Source organism: Gymnogyps californianus, chromosome Z, assembly GCF_018139145.2.
Source record: "Gymnogyps californianus isolate 813 chromosome Z, ASM1813914v2, whole genome shotgun sequence".
Taxonomy (NCBI): domain Eukaryota; kingdom Metazoa; phylum Chordata; class Aves; order Accipitriformes; family Cathartidae; genus Gymnogyps; species Gymnogyps californianus.
The window spans coordinates 27921402-27946130 of record NC_059500.1 but is presented as its reverse complement, the minus strand read 5'-3'; the positions used below and the strand labels follow the sequence as shown (position 1 = coordinate 27946130).

General features: G+C 39.9%; 1 protein-coding gene across 2 annotated transcripts in view; it reads right to left on the bottom strand.

Moving 5' to 3' along the window:
- The window catches only part of CHD1 (chromodomain helicase DNA binding protein 1), a 56005-nt gene extending 34041 nt beyond the window's left edge, over window positions 1–21964 (bottom strand). For both annotated transcript variants that reach the window (XM_050913548.1, XM_050913549.1), the window contains exons 1-5: window positions 21924–21964; window positions 19755–19959; window positions 2709–2913; window positions 1598–1702; window positions 227–294 (exon numbers count right to left, since the gene is read on the bottom strand). In XM_050913548.1, the coding sequence (XP_050769505.1) occupies window positions 227–294; window positions 1598–1702; window positions 2709–2913; window positions 19755–19807 (431 nt within the window). In that variant the 5' untranslated portion in view covers window positions 19808–19959; window positions 21924–21964. The remainder of the gene's footprint in view (window positions 1–226; window positions 295–1597; window positions 1703–2708; window positions 2914–19754; window positions 19960–21923) is intronic.
- Window positions 21965–24729: the final 2765 nt, after the last annotated feature.

Genomic DNA, 24729 nt, shown 5'->3' with positions numbered 1-24729 from the left:
GAACAATACTGCAGACTCTTTTGCTCAGAAATTAATATGATATAGATGTTCCTTTGAGAGTTTATTTTAAATATTCCAAAACATTCATCAAAATTGGAAATGCAAGATCAAGATGAATTAAAAAGGGAACTTAAGCATTTCAAGTGTGGAGAAATGAAGCGTGAATTATAACCATATGTAACTATGACAAAAAAATTATGTGATATTACTTATGGAAATATCTTACTCTTTATGTTTTTTCTTCTTGGTTTCATTGGATGAGTCATCTGCAGAATCTTCACTACTTGTTGAGTCCTGTAGGTGAAGAAAAAAAACCAAACCAATTCCTTAGCACAAAAAGAATGAAGTACTTCTAATATTAAAAAGATAAATCAGCTCCCACTTTCAAATTGGAGGCATATTATTCAAGTTTTACTCTCTTCATCCCCCGCAATGTAGCTGTTAATGCAGAATGAGATAAAGACTGCTATTGTTTTTGTATTTATCCATCTATGAATACACTGTGCCAGCACAGCTCCAGAGAACAACACAAAATATCCCTGTCTTAAAAAATAACCATTGTGCCTACATAAAAACAGTCATGGTACAAGCTGCCCCAAGTTAATCAAGATCATGGTTCTATCAAAATCCCAATAAAATTTCCTACCCTTAGGAGCTCTCACCTTCCATATTCTTTCACATTTAAATACCAGTTTAAGAAAATTTTGACAATAGCATGTTTCTTCTTTCTCTATGCTCAAACAAAAAACAAGAACACTCTTAAAATTAGATTTTCCTAAAACCAATCTCATTGGGATTAAGTTTAGATTTGGATTATTTAGATTAATCCTGAAAAACACCTTTCACAAAAACAGTACTTAACAACAGCTGTAAATTAATGTTTTAATGATAGGTGATTAAGTTGTGTGTTTAAGTTCTAATGATGAGCTGCTAAACCAGACAAAACCAGAAATCCAACCAAATGAGTGTGACTACACTGCACAGTTTTTGTAATGAAGGAGAAAAAGTCTGCTTTATAAATAAATTCTATTTCATAGTCACTGGTGTCCTTAAAAGATGTTCCTACCGCACAAAGTCAACATTTCTTTAGCCTACGATTTAGGTTTTGAAATACCTAGAATATACATGTCATTCTTGAAATACAAGAATTCTTTTGTAGTAACTGTTACAAAATTTGCAAAAATATAGTTTTCTACTCCATATTTTTAAAACCACAGCAGCTACCTTTATACAGAAACAAGCTGAAAAAAATCTTTTAGCATTTTTAACTGTCTTTACAAAACTCAAGAAGCCAAAAATACAATGCAAGTCAGTACTGTGTGGCTTGAAAATTTTGTCCATATATCACAGAATATCTACCTAAAAATACCACATCATCGAGGCTGCTATAGTTTTGGCACAACTCACTAAGTAACTAGAGATATTTTTACTTTTCCTTATAAAAATGTCAGTTATTTGAATGTTACTTTTATAGACTAAAACCAGACTTTTACGCACACTTAGAGACTATAACTTGGCTCTACGTAATTTTATTCTAACGTATGAGACAATGAGATGGGCATGTTTACATTTTAAAAATCTAAATTATGTTATTCACCTCTTCTGAACCACTGTCTGATGAGGCTGTCTTTTGTTGTTGCTGTTGCTTCTTGAGCACTGCTGATCTTTGCACAGCAAGTATACTTGGACTAGACTTCCAAAACTGAACAGGAATGGAGATGCAAGAGTCAGTTAAACATACTGTAAGTCTCCAGTTTACCACATATTTACCTTTCCTGAGTACCATCATTATTAAGACTGATCTTAGTTTTATCAGTTTAAAAAATTCACTACAAAATACTGCATGCAGTAATACTATCAGATAGCTTTTTAAAGTAGTAAGATTTCTGCAGAACAGAATGTTATATAGTAATTGTCAGGACAATTTCTACAGCACATTTAACAGTAGTTGTGTAGGTATTGTTAAGGTAAAACATTTACAAAGCAAATTTTTAAACTGATGCAGATAAATCCTTTCAGACTACTTAGCTGATGCACTTTTGTTTCATATAGTAATACTGAAGTACACGAACAAAAATATAACAGAGAATCCTTAACAGTCTTCAATTCTTGTGGTAACTAATATATGACTACCTTTCATAAATATGGTCTACCACCCGAATTAAGGCCATATAACACAGGAGTGTGCAGGTAATTTTGGCCCAATGGATTTAAGAGATTTCTAAACACCACTTTTTCCTGAATTTAGTTGACTTATTGATAAAGAAAGCCAACTGTACATAAGCTTGAAATGTTTATACAATCATTTATTGATACAAGGAAACTAAACACTAGAGAAGCAATGTAAAAAACAGAATTTCAGAAACAACATTACTTGTCCCCTTGTCTTCCATAAGTACCAGTAAATTAGTGTGTACTTCTGCATGACGAAATTTAGGCAAGCATTTAACTCAAAACACTTACAAATGTGAGAATTTTAAGTGTCAATTCAAGTAATTATCCATGAGAAACTTAGCCCAATGTTTAAGACAGCTAAGCACATGCATTCACTAACCCAACCAAGTTAAAATCTTATTAAAAACACTTCATTACCTCTTTTTTTACCTCTATTTTTTTTAAATGAAAACTGCTCTTGAAACTAACTGCACAGAAAGATTTTTTTAATAATTTTTTCCCCCACAAAGGGTTCATTTATATGTTTTGTTTACCTCAGATCCGTCAACTTTTGGCGATTTAGCTTGAATTTGTTTCGTCTCTCTAGATGTGTCAGACTCTGATTCTGACTGAGTGCCTGACTCTGAACCAGAGTCAGAGTCACTGCTGCCTGACTGGCTGCTGCTTCCGTCACTACTGCTTCCAGAGCTTGAACCAGATCCAGAACCTGATGCTGACCCGGAATCATCATCTAATCGGCTGCAATGAGAAGTCAGTAAGATATTACACAATTGCCAAGGTAACAGGATTAAAAGAAAAAAAAGTTGCCTTAGCTTCACCTATAAATCAATTGTTAAGTTAGACCAGACCAATGGGTAGCGCACAACTGGATGCAGTCGATTAAATAAGTTAAAATGAATAAAGTTAAAAATAAAAAAGAAATGAAAATTCAGAGTGTAATCAGATACTCTTTGTGAAGCCTAAAAAAGCAAGATAAAGCAAGAACATTCAAATTAATATAAGTGGTAGAAATGTTTCTTACCCACACAAACTTGCCACCCCCACCCCCTCCAAAATCCTTGTTTAGCTCCATCAAACCCCTTACATACATACACACTTCTTAACACTTAAGTCTACTCCACAAAGACCTGTCCAACTAAAATATAAAAGATTGTTTTCAATCTTTATAGATCAGCAGTACTCCTTAAAAAAAAAAAATTTAGAAGCACATATCTCTCTAAAAAAAAAGCTACACAGACCATGGTTTTCTGTTAAAATTCCCCATGCAGATAACTCTGAATTTGTCACTGATGGTATGGCTTGTGCCAAGCTGCTTTCCTTGGCATATACTTGAGCTGCCAGATTATTCCACCTGTATATTCATTTTACACTAGATTTAACATACTTAGAAAACACAATAATTAAAGATAAATACTTATTTTATGACCATTCAAAAGCTTAGAAACATTTGGTTTTCTACAACAGCTTCACAAACTAGCCAAGTTAAAACTTTAGTAAGATTCCTCATTAGGTTAATACTACCATATTTCAAAGATATCATGAGAAAAAACATCAGAATCATACCACCACAGAGCAAAATAATTTCAAATTATGTACACATTGACTGCAAACACTTAAAAAACAAAGTAAACATGAAGCCAGAATAAAAAAATGTAAACCCAAAAGCTGGTACCAAAATCTAGCCCATCTCTGCCAGCACAATTCATCTGGCTGACAGTCAGCTGGAGGGGGAGTGGCGGGGAGGGCAGATTGATCATCCTCTGCCCTAGAACATACTTGACAACATTTTGAAACCACAAAACAAAGCAAAATCTCTCCTCTTTCTGCTTTTGCTAACACCAACAAAACTGTACCAGTAAAGAAGAAATGAAGCTATTCATAAACAGACTCCTGTAGACTGCACCTCAATCAGCCATCTGCAACTGTCAACTTTGAAAGAAGGAGAAACAGACAGAGCACAGTGAAGCTTCCTTGTTCTGAAGGGGGAGATATGGAGAAACACCCTGCTGCTGGGTTTCCTTGCACCTGCCGAAGGGAAAACTCGGAAGCAACAAGGCTACTCCCAAACTTCCTATTTCTATTATCAAAGGCTTACTTCAGGCATGGTGCTGTAACACTAACCTCACTTGCCAAATAAAGCAGGGCACCTGCTACAGAATATGACTGGAGTTCAAACTGTTTACCAGAAATTAACAGCACTCTATGATGATCTTCCAAAGAGATTTTAATTGTAATAGTGTTCTTGTACACAAATGTTACCTTACCTTCAATGCTGGGTAAATCAGACAATTATAAAACAACAGCATTTCTCAGCATAGCAAAGTGCCATAAGTAAATGTCGGGGGGACTGTGGAAGTCAGCACTAACTATAAACGAAGACAAATAGAAGAAAATTCAGCATGGAGAAACCTTGAGACACAAGTAAATACCAGCCAGACAAGACCCAGTGACAAACAGCCACCAAAAACGTGTAAATCCTAGATAATCTTGGAGGAGGGTAAGGGAATCAAATACTTCCATGCAGGACAAGGTTTGCTCAAAGAGGGCAATAATAGTAAAAATTTCCAGTTTACTTAGATAAGTAAGCAAAAATCACGTCAGTTACATTCACAGCTGATGGGCAATTTTAAGCGGTTTGATGTTCTTCAACACGGAATTAAGTGGTAAGGTCGAAAACAAAGGGACTGAGATAGGGGGAAAAGAAAAGTCTAGTAGATAACTCTAATTGCTCTGGGGTTGGATGCAAAAAACCTAACTAATTCCAAATCTTTTTCTTTATAAAGAGATCAGCTATCATCTAAGGTCTCCATTAAGTAATACCAACCTGTCAACAGATGTGGATCATACAATATTCTACATTCAGACAAAACACACTGACTCCTTATCTTGCCAGCTACCTCTCAACAAAGCTGGGAGTCTGGGAATGAACTCCCATTAGGCTTATGAGCAGGACCAGCAAAGCAAGAGTTATTTCTTAAACCCTGCTTCTCACAATAAATTGGCCTGATTTGGACAAGAGCAGACTAATACAACCCAACTGCATATCAACTAACAGTAACATCTGACAAGACTAAAAATCTTAAAAGTCCATATTCAACCACATTACTAATAAATGCAAGACTACAAACAAACCTGCAGGTAGAAGTAAAAGGGATGGAGAGAGAAAGAAAGGAAATTACAAGAAACAAGAAGAAAGAACAGATAATAATGTTCACCACAACTGATTTAGGGCTGCCCTAATGATACCATGTACGAAGGACAATGCAGGATCACTACCATAGACAAACAGCTAACTGGTACATAGAACACAGAAAAACAGAAAAATAAAATTTAAATGCTGTAGCATCAATAATGTATTACTAAGATTTCTTATCCCACAGTGTTAAATTAGCACAAGGAAATGGGAAAAGACAAACTGCGTAGCAGCCAGTAATTTTAAAACTAGGGAAACAGCAAGGACTTGCTGAAACATTTATAAAATCTTAAGATGCTATGGAATTATTCATACAGGCTTAAGAAGAGCTTGAAATTCACTAGTAAAAAGCCCTACAGGAATTCAAGTACACAGGACTAGTCTAGGTTGAGCACAGCTTACTTCAACTCTCATCATCCAAATTAATACAGATGTGTGAAACTACACTAGAGTTTCTTCCTGTGTACTTCCTCATGTGCGCCACATACTCCCAGAGGTCTTGATGCAACTACAGCGCATACAAAAAATAGGTAAGATTAACTGATGTGACTTCATTCCTACACTGTTCTTCACTTCTACATTGTGAAGAACTTTTCTGTTCCCTGGCCACAGGACAAGGAACTGATAGGCTCTGAGGACTATCAACGCACGTTTATTTCATCATGTCCTTTCATCTGACGTTTCAACCTGAGCTTCAGCAGAACACTGACTTGGAGGCACAGCCTCTACAAGGACAGTACTATAACCCAGAAACCTAAAGGTCTTGTTTGCAAAGGAGGTAGGAAATGGGGTAATACATGAGTAAGATCTGCATAAACATACGTAATAAAGACACATTATAGATCGTTGAGAGAGTACTGAGCAGCACTGCTTGACATGTAACACCTATAAATCCCCAATAGCTGCAACAGTCCATATATCAAAGGACTTTCCTCTGAGAAATTTAAAGGATTTGAACCAACAGTAACAGTGATGGGGAACCTGAGGCAAAACACACACCATACAGGAAGAGCTACAGGTTAAGTGCTCAGTTTTCAGCATAAAAAGTATTTTCAAAATTAGAGTGAAAATTGCTATTTTTCTTTTTATCACTTAAGTCACTGCAGTCAAAGTTCCAAAAGAACATGTTTATGCCAAGATCAAAATAACACACACTTCTGGGTGCAGACTGTGTCCTTGCTTTTCCTGTACTTAAAAAAAAAAGTTTGGTCTAGCACTTCTAATGATAACCTTTCACAATGTGTAACACTAATACACTAATATATCATCATTTCAAACTATGATACCAATTTTTTATTTTTATTTTTTAAAAGAAAAACTTACTACTAGCTAATTCTAAGTGATTTTACACTAACACAGGTGTCATCATGAGAAGGCTGAAGAACAAGGAACTTAGTTCAGCCATTTCCTCTATCAAAGTCACTGCCTCTTGCACTCTCAGAATTTTTTTCTTAAATTTGGGGGAATAAATAAATAAATAAATAAATAAAATGAAAAACTCATTCCCTAACCAAACTATCTGGAAATGCCAGCAGTTAAAAGAAAACTTTTTTGTATCAACACCACAAAAAAACCCTCTATTGCCTAACAGGACTAGCTACCTATTCAAACAGAAACCGAATGGAAATTTTCAGCCTAAGACTTATTTATTAATTATCTCTAAAAGTAAGTAACTACAAGGCAGACAGAAAGAAAGAATAGACTTGAATACTAACTGGGTTTTTTCTTGGTTTTATTATTCTCTCACGGGAAACAGTTTTAGACCAGCATCAAACCAGGCTACCAAGTTGCCAACCGATCAACTTCTGATATACAAGAGCACCTTATTTGTTATTTAAATAATACTTGTAAGAAAGCAGCAGCAATAAAGTAAAAACATAGACCTATCGAACTTTTTCTAAAAATCAAGACCACCAAAATATGCAAAGACTTGCTTTAGACAAAGGAAGAAGGGTTACGTAAAGAGGAGAATAAAGAACTACCTTTCCCCTCACAACAAATGGAAAAGTAAAATGTTTCTGTGGCATTTTCTAGCCATGTCTCTTAAGTAGTGTCCATAATGAAAAAATGGGGTACTGAAAATGAAGTCTTACTCAAAAACTACTATAGCAGTAGTTTTCGGTTTCAACTTCTATTCAGCATAGATACTAGCAGTTTGCTACACCATATCAATGCAACATCCAGAGACCAACCTTTTCTAGCACTTCACCTCTGCAGATGTAAAATCACTGGGACATTATCTGTACTTGGCTTTTTATTTTTGTTTCACAGGTAGTGCTGACCTAGACAAAATTTAACAATGAGTCATTGCTTCTCATTGTCACATGAGCAGGACCCAGAGTCACCCTGCCTCAGGCCTTAACTGAGAAACATATCTCTCAAAGCCAGCCTCCCTGGTGAGAAAGACAATCCACACTTCTGCTAACTGATGTGAGTAATGCCAGGATTTAACTAAAGGCTTTACCATCCTCTAAGGAGCCAATCTTTTAGCTGCAGTATTTGCCCTAAGGTGTTCATGAAAGAGAAACAGCTCCCCCCTCTTCCAGCCTCACCACACTTCATTGTCAAGACAAAACTACTGGCACACAAAGGCAGTGGTCTCCAAAGAGGGGTGCACACACCCAGGAGGTGCACAAGACGTGTGGGGTATGTGAAGAAAAAATTGGAACTGTTATTTCGATTTATTTTTTATCTAAAAAAAACCCCAAAACAAACAAAAAACCAAAACCACAACAAACCAACAACCCAGGGGAAAAAACAAAACAAAAACCCACACAAAACCAAACCACAAATTCAGCTTTACAGACGTTTAATATCTGGATTGACACTGGCAATCTCACTCAGTCTGTATGTCTGACGGTCCTGTGTCACATATGGTAGGTGAGGTGTCCTGGGGGAAGTATGCGCTCCACAAAACGGAGGGGTGACAGTAGCACATCACTTCATGAATCACTTCATTTCCTCCCTGCACACTGCGACATACTGAAGTTTGCCCCTGCCTCGTTAGGTGCATTTATGGATTGTATTACTTAGTTTTAACCAAACTAACCCTCACAAAACGGAGAAGTGGTTTAAAAAGATTCCTGCAAAGAAATTGTGGACTGAAGATAACACTAATACTGTGAGCGCAAGCGAACAACAAGAAAATGGCAGAGCTGACGCTTCTAGTCCTATACAAGCTCTTCCTCAGCCATATTGCAAGGTAAAAAACAATGACAATCTAATCACATCTGACAAGAAGTTGGACCAAAAAAAATCAGATTTATCAAGACTATTTGAAATATGTATTTACATCCACTATTGTTAACAATTAACCTCGCCCTAAGTGTATATTGTGCCTCGAGATAGTACCTAACAACAATATGAAGCCATCACCATCAGCAAGACATTTGAAAACCATCCAGAACACAAAGACAAACCTCTGTTTTTTCCAGCAATGTTTCAAGCCATGTGATACTTAATCCTGTACTTTACAAAATTTCACTAAATTTAATGATAAATGTTTAGAAGCCTCTTTTGAGGTTCTTTTACGTAAAAGCAATGGGCAAAAATGCCACATGACATGGAGAATTTACTTCTTGCTGCTGTAAAAATGGCTAAAATGATGCATGAAAAGCAATGGTGACAAACTGAAGTGCATTTCTTTGTCAGCAAACACTGCTGAAAGACGCATAGAAAACATTGGTGAAGATTTGAAGAAACAAGTATTAGAACAAATCACGCACTGTAGGAGGTTCGCTCTAGGGTTGGATGAAAGCACAGATCCTTCTAACATGTCCCAATTTATGGTATTTGCTAGATTCTGTTTCAATGATGAAATACACAAAAAGCTACTTTTTTGTAAGCCACTAAAGGAAAGATGTACTGGAGAAGACATGTTCTCAACAGTAAAAGACTTAATTAAAAAAAAAAAGTTTTATGGAAAAACTGTGCAAGTGTAACCACTGATGGAGTGGCTGCTTTGACTGGAATAAAAAACAGATTCTAGTAAGGGTGACAGAGATAGCACCACACATGAAATTCATCCACTGCATCAACCATATTGATGCTATTGCAGCAAGGAATCTGAAGCCAGAAGTGTACAAAGTGTGAAAGGATGTCATCGATGTAGTTAATTTTATGAAAACAAGACCGAGAAATAGTAAAATTTTTACCATACTTTATAATGAGATGGGGAGTGACCATAAAAATCTTCTGTACCAAGAGAGGTTCACTGCTTAAAAGCAATGTTGACCTTGAAGATTAGTTTTTGGTGGAGTCTGGGGGTTTTGTTTGTTTTAAAAAACCCCAGGTGTTCCAAATTTGCTGACCTTTTCTGTGAAAATAAGTGGTCACCAGTAGTATGCTACCTAGCAGATATTTAAAAAAAATAAACACAGTTAGTGTATCCCTTTCAGGTGAAGGTATGAGAAAGCAATGAGAAAGCAACTGCTTTTCAAAAGAAACTCATGCTATGGAGAGAGCATTTTGAAAACAGATGTTTGGAAAGGTTCCCATCATTATGTGATTGTATTGCCAAAACAAATGCATGTCTCCTGTAAAAGCTATCTTATCTGTACACTTAAAAAGCTGGAGACAGAAATTTCTAACCTGTTTAAAAATCTGCCAAAAAGTTTCAGTGGGTTTTGAACCCATTTGTTAAAAACATAAAAATGCAACCCCTTCTGATTAATTTGCAAAAACTGATTGACACTAGGGTAGATGGAAATTTACTAGCCAAATTTTAAGAAAACCCTTTGCATAATTAGTTGATGGGAATGAAAAAATTAGTATTATGATTTAATAAGCACAGTCAATAATGCACTTCGTCCATTTGGATCCACGTATCTTTGTGAGGTATCTTTTTCAGCTCTGCCAGCCATTAAAACCAAGTACCAAAACAAACTGAACTTAGAACCATACCTTCAAACCACTGCAGCACAAAGTGTTAAACCAAGATTTTAATGAAAAAGAATATTCATAATAATTTTTTTAGTGAGCGCAAAAAAGGGGGTTTTTGCCATTAACAAAGTAAAATATTTTCAAATATTATTTAATCTTTATCTCATCCTTTTAAAATTTCTGTTTCTTGTATATGTTTTATAATGTAGACATTAGTACAGTAGTACATGTATATAATTTATGAAGGAACTATACATACATTGGAAGTGCGTGTGCAAATATTTCTTACTGATAGGAGGGCGGCGCAAACAAAAATTTGAGACCACTGCACTAAGGAAGAAAAAAAAAGCAATGGAGAGAAGCCTTCCTTTCTCCCTAACCCAGACACATTAAGCAAGCCTTGGCTATTAAAAATGAACATAAATCTGTAATCCTTTTCATGGGATTACCTATGACCCTCTTCCACATGAGCACTAATTCAGATTAAATCCTAGTATGCTAGATGCTAATCCTAAGAGTAAAGATGGAATTATTTAAGAAAAGCTACCCACATTTACACATGCACATGCATTCAAGAAGAAAATTTACATTCGTCACCTCCTCACAGTAAAGGAAGAACTCAGGAACAAGGAACTTTAAAGTTTCCCTTTAACTGCTCCTACCTTTGCTCTGAGTTTCAGCCATTTTCACACAATTCAAACAATGGTACAAGCAGTAGTATGAGCTACCGCACTTTGAAAACTCTCTGAGTCCTCACCAATACATTCACCTGTTGGTGAGGGTTCTACAAGAACAACTTTTCCTGACATTGTTATTGCTGCCCTCTCCAATCCCCCTGTGGTGTCAGTACCAGCCATAGAGGGAACAGATTCAGCTTTTTAAAACAGCCTGTTTTCATAAACATTCTAAAGGGCTGATGAAGAAATGGTATAAACAAGCAGAAGTGAACAGGCCGTATTTCTTAAGACTGCTGTCCTGAAACTGAAGTATAAAACAGTGCAAATCAATACAGAATTTAGAAAAAACTAAATAGATTTCAAATTAAAAAGGGTGTTTTGGTAGTTTTCAATTTTAGTACATACACATTCCACACTGCATGACATACTGCACGTCATTTTTCCAAGTGCTTAAACTGCTACGTGGTGTAATACCTTCTCCCCTTTCCCACGGAGCATGGCATTGCTCACGTGACTAAGAAAAATGGCAACAGCATGCAGAACTCCTATTACACTGCAGTGTCTACCAGCATCACTGGAAATTTAGAGAGCTTCTTTGCCAGAGTTTTTAAAATGCAATTGTTTGAGTTTTTCAAGTTCATAGGAAAAGACATTAAGGATATGGAAGTTTCATATAGATTTCTAGTAGCTCAGATGACATTTTCTTGATCTGCTGAAATGGATACTCTAACAGCCAGCTATAACAAGGCTAAAACAATCATAATCAGCTAGAGAGAGGTCTACAAGCTTTTCAGAGTCATCTCTTATTTTAACAACTTGTATCAGCAGAATTCCAGAAATGGCTTAATCTTCCTTGAAGTGGAAAAGGAAAGGAGATAAAATCTAAGAACAAAACATGTATATTTTCTATAAATAATAAATGGAAGCTACCATTGCAAACCAAATGATAAGTGAGAGCATTTCACACTGTACTAAAATTTGACTTTTGAAATAGTTGCTGCATTAAAGACAAAAAAATCCTGTCCGACAGTGAGACAGTTTACTTGCATTAAAGAAACAGAACCTAAGTTCTGTAATAAAGATGTTAAAACATAAATTCAGGGAGATAATAGCTGCAAGGTAGTCATAATACCCTTGGTCACTTTCTTTTCCACCTTTGCCTCTGGGGTTCTTTAATTAACCCTGCATTTTTTGAGGCATAGTCTATAAGCAATTCCTCTAGCTAAAGAGCTTTAAGTATTATCTGATGCAGCCTAGCTACGGTCCATAATTTGACTAACTTTTCTTGCAATGAGTAATGCCCATTAGTGCAAAGTAGCACCACTGACCTCCACAAAATTAATCACCTGAACTGGCACTAATTACTGAGATTCTGGTATCATATCTCTAGGGGTAAGATGCAAGGAACATTAAATATTTCCTCAACCAAGGACTGGAATACTGTCACAATTACCTGTCACCTGCTGTCTAATGCTCTTACACAAATATTATCTCAGGAACAGCAATTCTGGTCCCCTGCTCTTCAGGGTTGCCCTTACAGAAAAAGAGAGGCAAAGTGCATTATTTCTTGCCGCCTTCTCTTCCTGTACAGGCCAGGGTCATTGCCTTTGCTTAAGATGCTTTTGCCGGAAACAGTTCAGCAAAAGGCAAAAGTGGACACCATACCCACCATGCTGTGGGCACTTGAGGTAGAGTAAGAGAGATCGTTCAGGTACAACTTAACCAGTCTTTTGCCTGTGCATCTGTATCCTTTTTTCTCCTTCTTCCAAAAAAGCCTGATTAAAACTGGGAAGTAAGAGAAAATCTCCACTATTTTCAGGCAGCTAGCATAAATTAAGACCTTCCTGTTTTTCCCTCACCCCTTCCAAACATATTCAAGATAGTCTCTCTGCAGGACAATCCAGAGCTGGAGCCTACCTTCTTCATTCAACTCGTTCTGATAGAAAAGTCATACATACCTTAAACACAATGAGAGAAACAGTCAGCATACAAGACTTCATTCTCCCTTAACTATTGACCTGTGTTTGTCAAATTTACCCTATTCCACCACTTCACATTATGTCTTCCCTTTGCTCTAGTCTTGTACTGCTGACCTCTTCTAACCAACTCTGTTGCGGTCTAACTTGCTTTTTTCCCTACCTTTTTCACTGATGAATGGGCTTCCAAGAAACCATATGCCAACAGAAATTATAAACACTATCAAGACTAGAATAAGAAGTGTAGATGGAAACAACAGGGCAAAGCAAGTTAAGCTACAGAATAGAGGTGTTGTTAATATAATGTATACAGAAATACAGTCTTTGCCAACATTAACTGTTGAAGACCATTTGTGCTCTTTTAGGCACTTAACTTCATTACCCAAAATGGAATTCCTGCTTTTCTAAGTCCCTCTTCTAAGCATGTGTCACATAAGCCTTCTTCCCTCCTCTGGCCCCAAGCAAATTATATATACTACTTATTTCAAAAAAAAAAAAAGAAAAATCAGTAAAATGAAAACAGCATTACATGTTTAGGGGTGTTCCTGAATAAGAAACCTTATACTACACTCACTGTACTTTGTTCAACTAAAAAAAAAAAAACAAACCAAACCACCCAAAACTAAACACAGACAGCAATACACAAGACTGTACAAAATAGTGGAGCATCATAAGGCTATGGAAATAGAAACAAACATGATGGATAAAGCAATAATGATGAGCTCTTCAGTACTGTTGGAGTGAGACTATTTCTCTACCATGGCAATAAATCACAGCAATGATGACAAAGTTAGCTGTCAATAATAACTTGCAGTAGCAGGCAAGCAACAGTATATACTAAAAATGAGTAGCATGTTCTCAAGATGGGATTTCTACATGAAAAAGTATAGTTTCATGCATGTCGACGAACTGAGGTGCGAAGTCTTCCAGGATATGTAGTCAAGAAACCTCTCTCACCCCTAGCCCTTGAGTCAACTAGTTGCATTTGTGCAGCAGCACATGTCAAATCTGATTTGGTATGGAAATTTGACACGCTGAATTAATTTGTCTTTTTTATAAACACTGTCTCCGGATACTCCCTACATATTCAAGACGAATTTAGGCCTGAATGCAGTATTTATTTACAAACCACTTTGCAAGATAAGCAACATAGCCTAATGAAAGTACCAAAGGAGATAATCTTTCACATTTGTTTTTACCCGTTTTTTTCCAACCCCACCCAATAAATACCTATGCTATTAAACTAGAGAACGCTTTGGGGAGATGACAGGCTTAAAGAGACAGATCACTGAAACAGATTAAAAGCAAGTATCCTGTCACAAAGTCCTTTGTTCTTTTCAACAGCCTTAAGTTTAGCTTCACTAGCTTACCCCTTAAAACAAGATGCCCCTGACAGGCTCACACAATGAGGAAGAAAGTCTGCTAATTAACACAAGGCACTAGGAAGAGAAATCCTAAGATAGAAAGCTACACAAGTCACATTGTAAAAGAACTGATTGAGCATTTAAGACTCCTCTGCAAGGTCTAGGTTAATAATGGATCCAAGAGCAGATAATTCATCACCACTAATTTCAAGTGCATTCATTAGGTTAAGCTACCTTAAGAATCTTCTGGTTTAAGAACAGCAGGAAAGAGAGTACCAGTTTCAGCAAAATAAACTTCACCACACTAAAAAAACAAACAAAAAATTACTTTCTGCAGGGTCTTTGAAAAGCATCTGAGATGACAGTGAACTGTTTGGGTGTTTGGAATTTTTTTTGTTTGTTTTTAAAATAAACCAGAAGTGGAAGGAAGGCAAGCATTTGAGTATGAAGAGCCCATTCAAAACGTGCAGAAGTAACAAACACTAAATGCCAAACTCTTAAAATTGCAAGTTCACAAGTAAGTTTCTTCAGGCAAATGCTATGGAAGTGGTTTTTAGTTCTATTTTTAAAGAAATCTTAACTTCTGTTTGATTTAGATGCATAAGGAAGATTTATCTTACTTGTCACTGCCAGTAAAAAGCAGAGGGAACAAAGAGTATAAAGTTCAGGCTACGAAGCGTTACTTCCTGTCCTCAGCTATTACAAAGCATGAACTTAATTGAATTTTCCTGATATGGGCTAACAACTCAAAGAGATGCATTATATTTCCAGTCCTGTAGACTATTATCTGCTGCCACTACTATAAACTTTCCCCAAAGCAAAGGTATCAAAACTAGACTGATCATCTACGAACTTTCATGACCCTATGAACCACACTGCAAGTCTTCATTTGAGAGCCACAAGTCACACAACTTAAGAGTGCAAAGAAGTTCCAGGAATCCTTCACAGGCAGGAGATATCAGTGGTTCCCCAGGGGTCTACTACTCTGTTGTGCAATGTGATCATCCTCCGACATGCATATGGTTCCAGGGACAACACAATGATGTCTTTACCAGAAGCTCCTTGTAGATCACCAGCAAAAAAGTATTAAATGGAATTGAATCAAAAAAAGCACTTGAGAGGCCACATCTGGATGGGACTGGTGTATACACTGCCTGTATCACAAAACTTCACTGTCTTGAGGAATGTGAAAAGCTCACATCAGCTAAAATTCTGAAACTCTCAGAATGCTGGAATTGAACCTAAAATATGTGGAACAGGTATGTGCCAGCCAGTGAGGTTAGACAAAGACTGGGACCTGGATAAACTCAGCAGGAGTCCCAAAGCCAAACTACATGCACAATGAAAGCTGTATCATGAATTTATAATTTCTTCTTTTAGTTGGAAAGGTTTCTAGACAAAAAACACTTGGGTTTTGATACATATTCTATCTGAACTCTTCCAAAAAGAAGTGAAAAGATGTTTTTAACTTGAATCAGGACACCTTATCATGCTTTAGTATGCTCATTTCTGAAAGAGATCATTCTTGATAAAAGAGGCACTTGCTAACCAAAGAGAAGATTACTGCTAACAGAAGTGAAGAGCTTGCTTTACCCACTAACCGTTCACAGTAAGTGCTACCAATAGTTTCCTTTACCATTCAGGTACTTTTGTTGATCTGCGAATTCCTGTGCACTAACATATAAGTATGTATCTACGTATGTATAGTTTTATGTATATGCTCTCTCTTGCTATGTGTGTATACACATTTTTATTATCTATTAAACATATACCAAAAAAGAAGCCAGTGCATGGGAGTAGTTCTGCAAATATGCTTGGGGAATCTTTGTTTTAACTCCCACTTAGACTTCTTGAAAGCGAGAATCTGAAGTCGTGGCTTTCAATTTATCTTTTTTACCTCCTATGGAAGGAGATGGGCAATCAGATTGTTACTAAGTTAGCACCAATGTTTCACTTCTGCAGTTCCTGTTCTACCTGGAGCCTGTCTTGCAGTTCAGGTATAACTGCCCTTCCTTGCTGATTAAGCTTTCTTATTACTATCTAACTAGAACGTATTTACTCATATTCAAGTTTGCAACAGAATGCTTTCAAGAACACTACACAAAGAGGCTTTGCTTGACTTAAAAGTCAGCTTCTCAGAGTATTACTATAAAGTTTTTGTGTCTACACTCACTTGCTGTCCAGATGAACAGTACCCGTGATATTTTACCTTGAGCTACTTAACAATATTCCAGAGTCATGATTTGAAGTAAACAAGAAGCTGGAGAGTAGACTCCACTGTAATTACTACACAGAAATCAGAACATCAAGCAACAAGATTAGGTAACAGTGTTTATGCTAGTCTACAATTTCCATCATGCTTGTTTCTAGTACTGATTTATAGCTTCAGAGGTTGCTGAAATAGGTAAGGAAAGTCCAAACAGCGCGGCCAGTTATTCAACAGTGAAAATACAAGAGACGCACTTTTCCACCTGTAGCAAAACAGAACTTCAGGCTCAACACCTGCAGCAAGGGAAAGTTTTCTGCTCATCTACCAGACAGATGAATATATGCAACACCAGAAAGGAGTGCAGGAGCATGGCAAATTGGCCATTCCTTTCACACAGTTCAGAAATAATTCACCTTCACAGCCAGTCACAGGGAGTAAAGGACAGCTACAACTCCTTACCACAATGCTGACCAGTGCATAAAATCAAAGGTTTATGATCAGTCCGTTCTCCAGCTCTCCTACTGCTGAGAATACTACAGGCTTTCCACAACTTTTGCAAGTCATGGTGTTTCCATTCAGCAATATATGAGGCCTGTGTATTTTTGTAAATCCAGCCCTGACCCACTGCTTCTCTTAACTTTCTAAAGTAATGATGGCAGCTCCCCTACATCAGGCTATATTTAATTGTTATCAAGACTGTCACTCCAGAATGACAGCCATGGAAGCTTACACCAGACATCAAAGGGAAGTGAATGGCTTTACTGCACTTGTAAAGTGTCAAATTTGTAAAGTGACACAAATTTTCAAAGATGTCTTGTAGTTATCACCAATGCCACTGTTTAGATTATCACTGTATTCACCTTAATCTCTTCTTTTCTACCAATTCTTGAGAGTTTGATCTTCTTTGCAATTTATTCCCAGCAGCAATTCTCAATTGCTTTCTTCACTTGTTCCACTTCCCTCTCTAGCATTCTCAATGGAATGGGACCACTAGAAACCTAGTAAACATATTTTGTTACTGATTTCTACTTCCATTCTGTAGAATTGACATTTCTGGATTTGAAGGCTAAATACAGCAACACTTCCCAAGCTACAGTTAGCTATCTGTCTGCAGCTGCAGCTTGCTAAGGCAACTCCTCTCCGAGTGAAAACTATCTAGAGTTTTGGAAACTTACAAAGAAGAAAAAAAACTAAACTAAACAACAGAGGCAAGTCATATAAAGATATTCTGTGTCACACTCCTTTCGCAATAATTATTTTAATAATGGAACTAGGCTAGACAGAAGAGGGTTCCATTGTTTAAAATGGAAAGCTTTCACCTTTCATTTACAAAAACAGTTTTGGCAACACACGGCAAACATGAAAATAAGCTTTCCAAGATCTGCCTGTGAATTAGGCTATGGGGTAAATGATTGATACAAGTCTAGGAAAAAAGTTCTTAGCATTTTAAAACTTTTCAAAGCTTTAAGATGTGCTCAACAGGACATTTAAGATGAAGAACAAAGTCTTGTTTCACAGGCAAGTATCAAGTTTTGAGTATTATGCATCCTGCTGATACTTACTTCTAATGAAGTTGCTAGGCACTTTATGATGTTTAGCTGGTTTAGTCTTATGAATTGCTACAGCTTTTAAATAACTTTGATATACTGGTATTTATGGGCAGTCACAGTTCAATACAAAGTAGTTTTCCCACATACCTCTAGCAAGGTGGCTTGTTTCAGGTAGCAAGAAAATTCACACACAAAATCATCAGACTTGCCCCTGGTAAGTTCATGTTTGTTGGAGATCTTACAGTTCAGAAGACTAGCCTTGCTCACACCATTTCATTTGTTCATGTTCCTCTTCTCACCTGACAAGGCTTTTTTTTTTTTTTTTTAAGTAACCAGGAATATTTTGCCCCTTACTAGAAAAAATGCAAAATTTGTTTGCTACCTGGAACAGTATCAACTTCATTGGAAGCAGAAATTTTTAAAAATTATTATACATTAGAGCTTACAAATCATTCACAAGATTGAAAGTTTACTGTCTTTCTAGGACATTCCTTTGTGTAACAGGAAGCCTGACATAAAACTACACAAAAGTTATTAAAGTTTCTTTAGTTTTAGTGTTCATAGATTTCCTTGTGATTTGCACCTAAAGTCGCCTTATCTCTTCCCCTTCTTCCCACTCCACCATACACTGCTACGTGCAAGCTTAATGGCCAGCGTGACTGATCAGCTGGCAATTATGTTCTTCCTGCATATCTTCACCTGAGGCAATAATTTAGATCTCTCTCTATCCAACTGGAAGTTTCCATAAAGTCTGCAGAACAGTTTTCTTTATGACCCTCTGACTGACAGAATCAGCTAACTGGTTCAACAGGCTGTGATCAGAAAGAGGGGCAGAAAGACAGATGGGTAGACTAACAGCACGGTCACAACCATGTCTTAGAAGAGAAGTCTAAAACCACTTTTTATTTGCAAGTTTACTTTGACTTCTTAAACCTTCAGCATTCATCATATTTGCAGCTTTAGAAATCTAAACTTTCTAGCGCAGCAGGGACTTTTTGAACTTAGCACTGTTCTAGAAAGAGAACTTAATTCCACCCTTACAAATTGGCTGTCATCCTGCATGGATGCAGGGAAGTTCTAATCAGGCTCTTCCAAACATGTGAACACTCCACACATGCTAGAAGACTAGCATTCAACATTAGAGGACTGATTTTTTTTTTAATTAAAAAACCAGCTGGAAAACTGTACTTTCACTTCAGAAAACAAATACAAAGTTAATACTTTCAGTTATACTGCTCTGACAGCTCTGAAGAAGGAAGAATCATGAAGTACTCTATATTAAAAACTAAAATGAATAGCCCACAGCTCCACCTTTAGAGATAGTCTAGTTACGGTTTTATAGAACACATACTATGTATGTGTGCCTTGCACTTTATATAGACAGTAGCTTTATTTTAACATTCTAATCCAATGTTTCAGCTTTTGACACTTCAGACTTCTTTTTTTTCCTCAAAAGAGTAATACTATTCTCCTGGATGCTGGTGCAGTTTTAATACTATTTAAGCTTTATTATGTAAGGCGTATACAAGATCATTACAATTCTTAGCTGAAGCAATGTGAATGTAACAAGCAGATTAAGCACCTGTAAGAAAGCATGTCCAGTCCTTCTAACTATGGTCTGCTTCCTAACCAAGAAGCTTTGGCACCAAGTTCAAATATAAATCAGTTTTAGTAAACAAAATATAGGAGAATACATAGCCAAGAATAACTGAAATGAGCAAGTGCTTACCTTGACTCTCCACTACTGTTTCTTACGCTTTCTTCATCACTGTGCCCATTCATTGTAAATATTAAGAAGTTTAAAAGATAAATGAAAGTCCACTCAGGTTACAAGGTGGATATCAACAATCCACTTCTTGGTACTCTGTACGTTTTCCAGGTGATGTGTTTGCTCTAGTGTTCTCTGTGAGTATTCAAGATTTTCCCCAAAATACCTAAAATAGTAAAGGAAAACGCTGACACAATTTGAAAGTATGTTTGCAACTAAAAAGATACCAAAGTAACTTGGTCTTTCACTAACACTGAAAGGGGGCATCACGTTTGACATCATGTTTTTAACTGAAAAATAGCTTTTTGTGTGTTACCTGTTCACAGTTGATCATTTTATCCCCATTTTCTTGTCTGAAAAAAAAAAAATTAAAATCTTTCCTGACATCCGTGAAAACCAGAAAAAAATTCTTCTCAAAAGAACAGGTCTTTTTATTAGTTACACTTAAAAAAAAATTGAAAGAACTAAATGAAATACACAAAACGCATGAAAGGAAAGACCTGTCTAGCTTTTTGTTTGACTGCAGTTGGCTCCCAGCATACAGGCCATTACGCTTCTTTATGCAACTTTTCATTGATGTTGTTATAAAGATGGCAATTTCTGCTGAACCATTAGCTGCAGAATATGAAATGTAATGGAAATTACATTCTCTTTAACACTGCAGGGTGAGAAGAACAGTTTACTGCATGTCTGCACTATAACTCACAGCTTAACTTTTGCCATAGTACTGACTTCAGGACAAAGCAGATCTAAATTTTAAAGAAAAACTGCCTACCTGAACACAAACGTAAAAACCATAGATATTAAATGTTCTGCTAAGATCTGCTTAGTAAAATATATTTCATGCACAAAACATAGTGGAAACATTTCCAGATACACACATAACACATCCAGTTGTGGGTAGAGGCAGGAAGATAAAGACTGTCCCGTTTAAAACAAGTGTCTCCACTAAATCAAACCAGCAAGATCCCACAGATGGAATGATCATTATTTCGTATACAAGAGAATCTTAGATCAGATCACTACAGTACCCGATGCAGCTAGAGAAAGTTTAGGCTAACGGTAAATGGACTGCAAGTATAAACTCACTGATAATCAGATAAAGAGCAGCGCCTCTCACAGATCTAGTGGTGTGAAAGCGATTAAGGGGCTCGCCTGCTAGCTGCCTGCCCCGAGGTGCTCTCCTCTAATATGCAACAGCCCAACCCAGAGCCCATCGGGTGGTGGGGGAAGCCTCGGTCCGGGGTGGGAAATGCCCTGCGCTCAGGCACCATCTCAGACACCCGGGCCACTACGGCCAGCAAACAAAGGCGATGCGGGAGAGGGAAGAGACAGGAAAGTGCCCTGCAACCCCGGAGGGGCTGCGAAGCGAGGTCGGGGACCCCGCGGCGGCAGAGGCGAGCCGGGCGGCTCCTCGCGGCCCGGCCGCGAGGCGGCGCTCTGCGCCGCCCGGCAGCAGGCTCCCCGCCGCCTGCCCTCCCGCGCGGACAAACACCCCCTCGCCTCCGGGCCCGGCACCCTCTGGACTCCGGGAAACACCTTCAGCAGCGCCGAAACTTTCTCTCTGCTGCCCGCTTCCTGCTCAGCCGCGATCCTCCCCTGAGCCCTGGCCGCCTGCACCGCGCTCCCGCGGCCTTCCACAGCGGCTCTCCCTCTGCCCAAGGCGCTCCCGCGGGAGCCCGGACCAGGGCTGCCTCCCGCCCCCGGAGACGGCCCTCCGCTAGCGGCGCGGCCTGCACAGGCGCCTCTGCCGGCCAAAGCTCCCTGGTAGCGTCTCCAAGGCCGCCGCTGTCCTCCATGCTTGCTTCCCCCGGCGCCCCCCATGGCCAGAGAAGAGCCACGGCCGCTCTCCTACCTCCCGGGCGGCTCGACAGTAGCTCCCCCCGCAGGAGCCAGCGAAAGCGGCTCGACCCCGGCTGCCCACCTCGGCCCTCGCAGCTCCCTCCCTCCGCGGAAAACAGCGAGCGGGCCCAAGAACCCAGCCCCGCGCCGGGCATCCAGGCCCTCCTGGCCGACAGCGGGCCCCGGGTCCCATCTCCTCAGCACCGCCCGCCCGCCCCTTCCATCTTCGGAAGCCGTACAGCTCCCGGCCGGCGAAAGGGAGAGGAGCCATGGCGGGCCTCTGCCTACCTGCGTGCGCCCGGCCCGGCCAGGCCTTCCCAGGGCCGCCCTGGCCCGAGACTGCGCTACGCCCCACGGGGAGGTTCGTGCCGCAGCCCAGGGTCGGGGGCTGCTACCGCGGCCGCGGCGGGGCCTGGGCCGCCGCTCCTCCCGCTGGCCGACGGCTCCTCGCAGCCCCGCGCGGTGGGCTCGCTCGCCGGCTCGAACAATGGGGCCCCGAACCGGGCAGGGAGGGGCGCAGGGAGAACCAGGGTGGGCGCTGCGCCGTTCTGCTCCGCCACCGCTTCTTAAGTCCGCCCGACTGCCGCCATCACGCTGCCGCTCCGCTCAGCCTCCCCCTCCCTCGGTCGGATGGAAACCCCGGGCGTGATGTCAGCCCTGCGCCCTGGGACCGACCGGCAGGAGGAGGAGGAGCCACGGCCGCGGGCGACGGGCAGCGCTGCCGGGCCGTTCAGACGTGGGAGGCTAAGGCAGGATGGGCCGCTCGCCGCGCCGGGGGCCGGCGGGGCTGGCGGCAGTGCCCCTTCGCCCGGCCTCCCTGCCTGCCTGCCGCATGGAAGGGGCGCGGGGGCCGGCGCGGCTGCAGCTCCCGTCCCTGTGTGAAGGCGCAGGGCGCGGCGCGGCCCGGAGGGGCGCCATGACCCGAGCGGCGCGGCCGCAAGCCCGGCGCGGGTCCCCCGTTACCGTTCTGCGCGGCATGGTTTTTGTGTTTGCTCTGGGGTTTTCGGTGTGAAATCACAGCCTGGTGACAAACACGACCGCATTTCTTAGTCTAACTATGCAGTTACAAGTGGTACCGGAGCGTATTTAGGAAGGCTTGGCGCGCTGCTGCGGGGAGGACGCTTGTCTCCGTGAGGACTGTCGCCTGGCTGGGGGCTGGTCTTACTACTTCCAGAACCTAACGCCCGCTCTTTTCAAAGTGATTAACGTGAGCCGTTTGTTTAACGTGCCTCATGTTCGTTATCGGGGAAACAAAACAAAACAAAACAGAATAAAAAGTCATGTAAGTCTTGTGTCCAAATGTTCCCAGAGTGGCGAAGGAAAGTAGTGGCGGTTGAATGAAAGAGTGAGCTGTAAACAGGGTAATGCTACAGCCAAACACCATGTTGGAAAGAGGAAGCAACTTACCTGCCGTCTCCACTTCGGAGGCACATGTATGCAGTTACGCTCTGTCACTCTAAAGGAGGATTGTGGGGTCGTTAGTGACTGACATCTGGCACCAGACCTTTGGACATTTATTTGTTTAGTACCCTGCAACAATGAAAGAGGTCAAGATCAGCATGAAACCACAGTTTGCTCATCAACGAAGAGAAGCTTGAAGGAAGCGAGTCGCTGTATGGTATACTAGAGGAAGGTGGTTACAGTAGCTGTCAAATCAATTCAAGCTTGAAGATCTGTGTTGGCCAGGAGCCAACATCTGAGCCACAGTCAGTCAGCTGGAGACCTCTTGGGCCTATAGCTTACCTCATGGTTGCTCTTCCAGGGTGAGCAAAGCTGGTTGCCTCAGCACTCAGTGGAGGGTGGGCAGCCAATATACCCGCCACCCTTCAGCTGGGTTGCTAGGGTTTCCTGGAGCTGCACCTTCAGTCCACCAGGCAGGTTGTGGGATTGGCTGCCACGCACAGCAGCTCACTGTCTGAGGAGCAGAAGAGGCTAGACGAGGCATAAACACTAGCCCAGCTCTCAAACACAATATAGGAAAGTACCCCAAAAATCTCAGTGGTTGATGGCAGAGAATAATTTTTCCCCCTAGAGTTAAAAAAATGCACCAGGAGTTGCTCAGACAAGAAAAGAGCTTCAAAGTATACAAGAAGACTATATTACACTATGTTCCTTATTGAAGCACTTAAGTTTGCCTAAGTCAGCTTAAGTGAGAATATTTTAATGTGATAGACAAGAGTGCTGCAAGATCAATGGACTGAAGTTTAAATTCAGGAGTGTCAAAATGAAAGTAACTTTTAAATTAAGGTAATTAATAACAAAACCTTTATCAAGGATAGTTCAGACCCTATGTCCTGGTTTCGGCTGGGACAGTTAATTTTCTTCTTAGTAGCTGGTACAGTGCTGTGTTTTGGATTTAGTGTGAGAATAATGTTGATTGATAACACACTGATGTTTTAGTTGTTGCTAAGTAGCGCTTAAGGATTTTTTCAGCTTCCCCTGCTCTGCCAGCAAGCAGGTGTACAAGAAGCTGGGAGGGAGCATAGCCAGGACAGCTGACCTGAACTAGCCAAAGGGGTATTCCATACCATAGAATGCCATGCTGAGTATATAAACAGGGGGGAGATGGCCAGGAGGGGTGGATCACTGCTGTGGCATCGGTCAGCAGGTGGTGACCAATTTCAGTGTGCATCACTGTTTTTGTTTCTTTTTTTTTCCCTCTTCTTTTTTTTTGGTTGTATTCCTTTTCATTGCTATTATTATTATTATAGTTCATTATTATTATTGTTAGTATTATATTTTACTTTAGTTATTAAACTGTTCTTATCTCAACCCATGAGTTTTACCTTCTTTCCCGATTCTCGTCCCCATCCCACTGGGAGCTGCGGGGAGAGTGAGGGAGTGGCTGCATGGTGCTTAGCTGCTGACTGGGGTTAAACCATGACAGTCTGTTTTGGTGCCCAACATGGGGCCCGAAGGGTTGAGATAACAACAGATCTGACCAGTGTGTGTTAAAGCAAATTTGTTATAACATTCATTGTATTAGTTTAGTAGTCGCTGGTCACAATGTTGGTTTACTGGCTCTTAGAGTTGCGGCGCTTGTTCTTAGAGTTGTGTTATGTATCACCTTACTTGCCGTGTATAGTCCCTGTGC